Genomic DNA, 6,626 nt, shown 5'->3' with positions numbered 1-6,626 from the left:
GCACTCTACGTTACAGATTTTACCAAACAGTTGAAGAAATCGAAAATATTTAAACGTGATTACAAATAGTAAATTCTGGAAATTACGTTTTATGTACTGCTATTATGTATCGTTTCGTATTTTAGTTGTTTGCTGTGCATTTTTCAGGATAGTTTTTTTTTCTTTTGTACAACCAAATATTTCCATAATCTTATAAGCTTGTAATTAGTAAAATGCTAACGCGTTGATTTTATTCAATGATGAAACCGTCTGTGTAAACTTCTAACTACCGCCCGTTTCAAGTTAGTGTCCACTGGCTTTGTTTGATAAAACCAAACGGAAAATAATAGAACTGCACATGCTACACTGTCTTCAAGATAGCAATTAAGACGAAATTTCTTGCTACTTTTTGTCTAAGTGAAATAAAACCATTTAAACGTACTACAACTACACGCAGACATACTGGCGCCAAGGATGTCTGTTTCGATGTGTCTGCATAATGGTTCATTTAATTTAGACAAAATGTGGCAAAGAAGTGTATTCATTCAATCTTGCTATCCTGAAGTTTAGCATGTGCAATTTCTCATTGTTTTTCTGCATGGTTATTTCAAGCAGTGCCAGTGAACACTAACATGAAATGGTCTGTATAAAGTCCCGTCTACACAATATTAAGTGAAGTCAGCCAATAAGTTCATAACACATTAACCTTTTAAAAGAAATTCTCTTGGCCTCATGTTGCAATGCTATCAATGTCGTAGCCATGGTTTCAACATTGCGTTCATTCACCGACTACCCAGTTTGCTACCGAAAATCGACATGCAAATTAAAGTTAAAATTAGAACTAGAAATCCATTTCTGTTAGAAAGTGATGAAAACCTTCCACCACAAGCAAAAAGACTAAATTAGCCAAAATGTCATCTCGGAAGCTATAAAGTATGTCTCGTAGTGCATCTCGGGTGGCGGAGCAAGTCGACTACTGACGTGAATATACTGTACAGAACGGATGATGTACATATTTGGTCATAAGTAACTCGAGAAGCTATCTGGTCACGAGGACCCCTATCTTAGTGCATATTAATGTCAGCTCATGGCATTTCAACTATGAGTGAAGAAAGTGATCGATACAAACGTAATCTGAAATCACACAATACAATTTTTTAAAATATTACAGAAGCAGACAACTCTTGGTAAATATTTTAGTATATATTAATGGACGATAGCAAACAAAAATATTATATCAATATGGCTGTTCTCCTACCCAATTTCTCTTTCAGAACTCGGTAGTATTTTGGAACTGGTTCTCTTTTTTCGACGCATATATACAGTAGTTCTGCACTATTTTACAATAGTACATACGATTGTGTCCATTGTTTTACTTTGTTCTTTCACAAAATTAAATTTCAGAACCAGCTTGAAATATTTTTAGTAACGCTAACGGCTGTCTAAAAATAACCGGTGAAGAATTGATGAAGGCAGATGTCACTATATTCCAACTAATGCTTGGTGCATATTTCACATATTTTCCTTGAGTATATCTTGGCACAGATCCGCAAAAAAAATGTACTCAGCTCGTCGAAGTTAACTTTCAAGGGAAACGTAAATAGCAACATTATTTCACCCTAAAGTGTCTGTTAAAACCTATGGGGTACAATTACATGTGTATAGTTTTGGTAAGACAACACACACACATATATATATAGGGGCAGCGCAGATCATTCCACCGAGGTCAAAGAAACAAACACATACACTCTTCCCAGGGTTGCAGTTAGACTTTGTTTTTTAAAAAAAATCAAACTTTTCCTACCGTCAATTTCTTCTTGGCTGAGAGACTGGAATAGATAAGACGACAAAAATGGAGTAAGAAAATGAGAGAGAACACTTTTAGAAGGAGGAAAATAGTTGAAAAAAAGTAAAGAAATGCCCACTTTTTTCTTACCATTTTGCTAGAGTCGTGTTCTGCTTCCTTCTTGGCTGGCTTGGAGGAGACTGTGCAAAGGATGCCGGGTTGAAACTAATTAAATGACTACCCCAGGAATTTCGACTATTTCGTGAATCAAATACAGCCTCGTTCTCGGTTGCAACAAGGAGCCTTCCAATTGTAAGATATTAAGGAGGGTGAACGCCATCTGATGAATTGTACGGACTCAAAACATCCACCTGGTTAAGTTTCTTTGTACAAATTCGTGAGAAAACTCGAACAATACACTTAAGTGTCAATTCTGCACAATCATGTAGTAGTTGAGGTGAAATGTATGACAATTTATGACACTGGGGGAACTCTAGTGTTGTATGGATGGGCTCTGATATTAACCTATGTGATCTTAGGTATTAATCTTTTTTTTTTTCGAATTCAGAACATAATGATTACATTTATGTAGACTTTCCAAAATAAAATAGACAGTCTTTATAATAGCCAAACAAGTACAAATAGTTCAAACATAGATACGCACTGAAATTTATGGAAATAGTTTACATACTACTACTATAGTATTGAGGCTACTATGTAGAAGTCAAGATCATTATCAAGACCCTGTAATCTTCGAAATTTGTTCAATTAAAACGTTTATTTATCAATTTGATATTTTACATAAATGATTATTTTGATACACATGTCGCACTATTTTTACAATATTACATGTTATATATATATATATATATATATATATATATATATATATATATATATATATATATATATATATTGTTCAACATGACATTGTTGTACTAGTACTTAATCCAAACATATACATATCATTACTATTCGTTGTTGCAACCATAGAAACGGGTCTGCAATTAGCAAAAGTATCCAATGGCATGGTGACAATGTCCTTCGAAGCATTAGTACACATGAAATTTGGCTACGCATTATATATATATATATATATATATATATATATATATATATATATATATATATATATATATATATATATATATATATATATATTATATATATATATATATATATATATATATAATTTATTTCATTTTGATGAACATAAAAAATAACATCATTTGAAAAACGGGGCATGTTGATTTAGCACACTATGCGGTTTCTAGCTTTATAAAATATTAGTATACACGACTTCCACACCCACACCCTTCAGTAGCTAGGGCCATTCCCTAACATATATGGGAAGGCGTCGCCCTTAGGCCAAAGGTTGAATTCGCCGTGACGTCAGCATCCTTTCTCATTCTTTCGAAGCGCTTCGATCACAAGGCCGTGACCCGAGGGGGTATCTTGTTTTCTGAGGCCCAGGGTAGTGTTTGTGCTTTCACTAACATCTCTTGAACTCCACGTCCAAGCTAAGCTACTAGCGTCACTTTCTCGTGATAACATACAGCAATTTGAACATACAGATACCATATTCTAAGGAATATAAACTTACTTTTGAAAATGTTACTTTGATCTTTCGAACAACATAATGATTAAGTCGGGACGATGGATTTATGCTAATAAACTTTATTTATACTGGAGAGTTCTTATAAGTTTTGTTATGACAGTGTGTCTCCTATAAGAAGAGGTAAAGCGAATATATGCCACCCCTCGTGGGTTCAATAATCATGCAGGAGGAATTGGAGAGATCCGAGGACAACCTCCGTTGTTCGATAGAGTCAAACTGAACGACATTCTTCGTTCAAATTTACGTTCTCGGAAAAAACTAGGCAGAATTCTGTCACTCATTCAAGCATCTGCCAAATACTTATAAGTGATCATTATACTCTGTATTCCTGGGGCATGTTTTAGGATATTATTTTCACTGCGTAAAAGTAAAATTCGCTGACTAAGGCAAAGTATATAATACATTTTCTGATGGTGGAAAATTCGAAATACTGTATATATCTTTGGATATGGATGAAGCTCAGATTTTATTGATCCACGTGGTGTGTATCATCAGATTTCATCATGCCGTTGGAATCGTAGACATTTAGTGCACGGAAAGGGTCGGAAACCTGAAAAAATATGTACACCCAAAATAAAATTTCCAACGAGAAGTCAAGATAGCACATAATGTAGATATATTTAGTTAATGTTTGCTTTGATACCCTTGATAGATCGTCCGAGTAGAAAACATAATACAGATGTTGAAGGACATCAGTGACCCGAGAGGTCGTTGTGATGCTTCGATTGTTTGTACCATCAGTTCATCGCTCAGTTACACATAGCACTCGGGTTTGTCTTTGCTATTATACGGAAAAAGTATCGTTTTACTTGTAAGTTCGGTACCATTGCCTTGTTTTCCAGACCAGGACAGAACGGGCTTTGCATTTATAGACGCTGAAATATGTTTCTTTGCAGCATCTTCGCGTAATTTATTACAGTGAATTTCATAATACCATGCAAATTTTCTGTTTGATACAACCACGCAGAAACCAACAAGAAACTACATATGTCATACTACATCGCATTTTTTGCTACATTTAATCTAAATGAAATAAACCATTTCAGTGTATTGCAACTCGGTCAGACATTCGGGCGCCAATGTTTTTCTTAGTATCAAACACCCAATGGGAAGGGCGCGTAAAATGTCCTTTGCGGTGTTCATTTGATGTCTGTATGATGTAATTCATTTCACTTTGACAAAATGTAGCAAAACTGTACTCATTCAATCTTGCTAATTTAAAAGTGTACCTAACATGTCCAGTTTCTTATTGATTCGTGCCTGATTGTATCAAACCAGAAAAGCTGTACGATATTGTGAAATTCGCTGTAGACTCGGCTGTTCATTGACATCATTATTACAATCCCAATGTTTTCCTTGTCTATGTCCCAATGTAATACTGGAGCTTTTAAAACAGGATGTAATGCATGACTGTGTATGTGTTGCAATTCACCGATTTTAGCAAAAGCACCGGATAGCCTTTCGTTATAGCACATCAAGAATGAAAACTGGTGAGTTGACCAGACACCACGTGCTATGTAAATGAATCTTGGCAATGATTCGACGTTTGTCGAAAACAAAGCCCAACACGTGTCTCAGAGGTCAAGCTATCTCCTCGTTATGCTACGTCATCAAAAATATTAGTTATGTGAAGTGCCATCAGGCGATCATTTCCATAGCCAACATATTTGTATGTATGTATGTATGTATGTATGTATGTATGTATGTATGTATGTATGTATGTATGTATGTATGTATGTATGTATGTATGTGTGTGTGTGTGTGTGTGTGTGTGTGCGTGCGTGCGTGCGTGCGTGCGTGCATGTATGTATGTGTGTGTGCGCGCGTGCGTCTGTGCGTGCGTGCGTGCGTGCTTGTGTATGTATGTATGTATGTATGTATGTATGTATGTATGTATGTGCCTGTCTGTCTGTCTGTCCATCCAACCGCTCGCCCCACCCGTCCGTTCGTCCGTCGTCTGTCTGTCACACACACACACACACACACACACACGTACGTGCACCCATACACCATATTTAACATACACATGCACACACACACACACACACACACACACACACACACACACACACACACAAATGTAAAATAACACAATACAAATGCATATGTAGATATATATAGGAGTTCATTTACGGGGGGGGGGGGGCACATTGCATATCCATCAATGATCTTTACAAACTTTTCTATGCCTGGCTAGATTTTTACAACATGCTAACTAGGTTGACGGCCAGTAATTCACATGTCATAGCCGATATTTTCAATATTGTTTTCCCGTATGTACTTCTAGAGGCTGTTTTGATCATTCCCATCTAGCGTAGCCATTATAAAAAGCGGTATAAAGAGAAATTAAAACACTAAAATAAGTGCCCCACCCCTATAAATGTAATAGAACGCATACGGTCAGACATCAAAACAATGGTGAAAGGGGATAGGGATATATTTACAGAGAGCGATAAAGAGTCGACTGGTTTCATTTCACGGTTTTGAGACAATTCCATTATTATTTTAAAATCATCGAAAAATACATGCATTAAAAAGAACACATTGCGTCAGTACATAGTGATGATTAACCATTGTGCAAGTGCACGCCACCGAAACCATTCGAATTTCATACCTTACCAAATGGTCCAGGAGCAAATCTAATGAAAATGTTTGCTATCCTTAAATACCTTCATCAGGTCGATAAAATAGCCCAGAATAATAATTGGTTCTTGTATTATGTTCAGGGGTTGAGTAACGTTTTTCTGTTCAGGTCGACAGGCTTCTCAAACAGTCCCGCGTTTGCTGGGTTCACCATTGCTTCAAAACTCCTCAAGTCAACGAAAAGGCGATATAGATGTCTGACTCTCTCACAGTCCACATTGTACCGTAATGTATCTGCATTTTTTGAGCTGACGATGTTGTTATACTATATATATATATATATATATATATATATATATATATATATATATATATATATATATATATATATATATATATATATATATATATATATCGTATAAGCCTGTAGTCAATGTTCGATCGTGTCAATTGAGAGAAAGCTGTTTCTATCAATGATTAAAAGTAAAAAGTTATCATTTTTACAAAAGAAACTGTAGACGTAATTCTGTCTGTCTGCATATTTGTGTACGTACGTACGTATGTCTGTCTGCCTGTGCGCGTGTGTATGGTTGTTTTCTGATATTTCCTCAGTTACTACTTAATGGTTTTATGATACGGTGTGATACAAGTATATTATAT

The 6,626-nt window shown here is 35.7% G+C and overlaps 1 protein-coding gene across 2 annotated transcripts in view; it reads right to left on the bottom strand.

The window, feature by feature from the left end:
• The window catches only part of LOC144447064 (myosin light chain 3, skeletal muscle isoform-like), a 10,072-nt gene extending 8,068 nt beyond the window's left edge, over positions 1-2,004 (bottom strand). For both annotated transcript variants that reach the window (XM_078136956.1, XM_078136955.1), the window contains exons 1-2: positions 1,916-2,004; positions 1,784-1,808 (exon numbers count right to left, since the gene is read on the bottom strand). In XM_078136956.1, the coding sequence (XP_077993082.1) occupies positions 1,784-1,808; positions 1,916-1,918 (28 nt within the window). In that variant the 5' untranslated portion in view covers positions 1,919-2,004. The remainder of the gene's footprint in view (positions 1-1,783; positions 1,809-1,915) is intronic.
• Between the last annotated feature and the right edge of the window lie 4,622 nt (positions 2,005-6,626).

This window comes from Glandiceps talaboti, chromosome 16, assembly GCF_964340395.1.
Source record: "Glandiceps talaboti chromosome 16, keGlaTala1.1, whole genome shotgun sequence".
Lineage (NCBI taxonomy): Eukaryota > Metazoa > Hemichordata > Enteropneusta > Spengelidae > Glandiceps > Glandiceps talaboti.
Note: the sequence above shows the minus strand (reverse complement) of the source record. Positions and strands in the feature narration are given on the sequence as shown.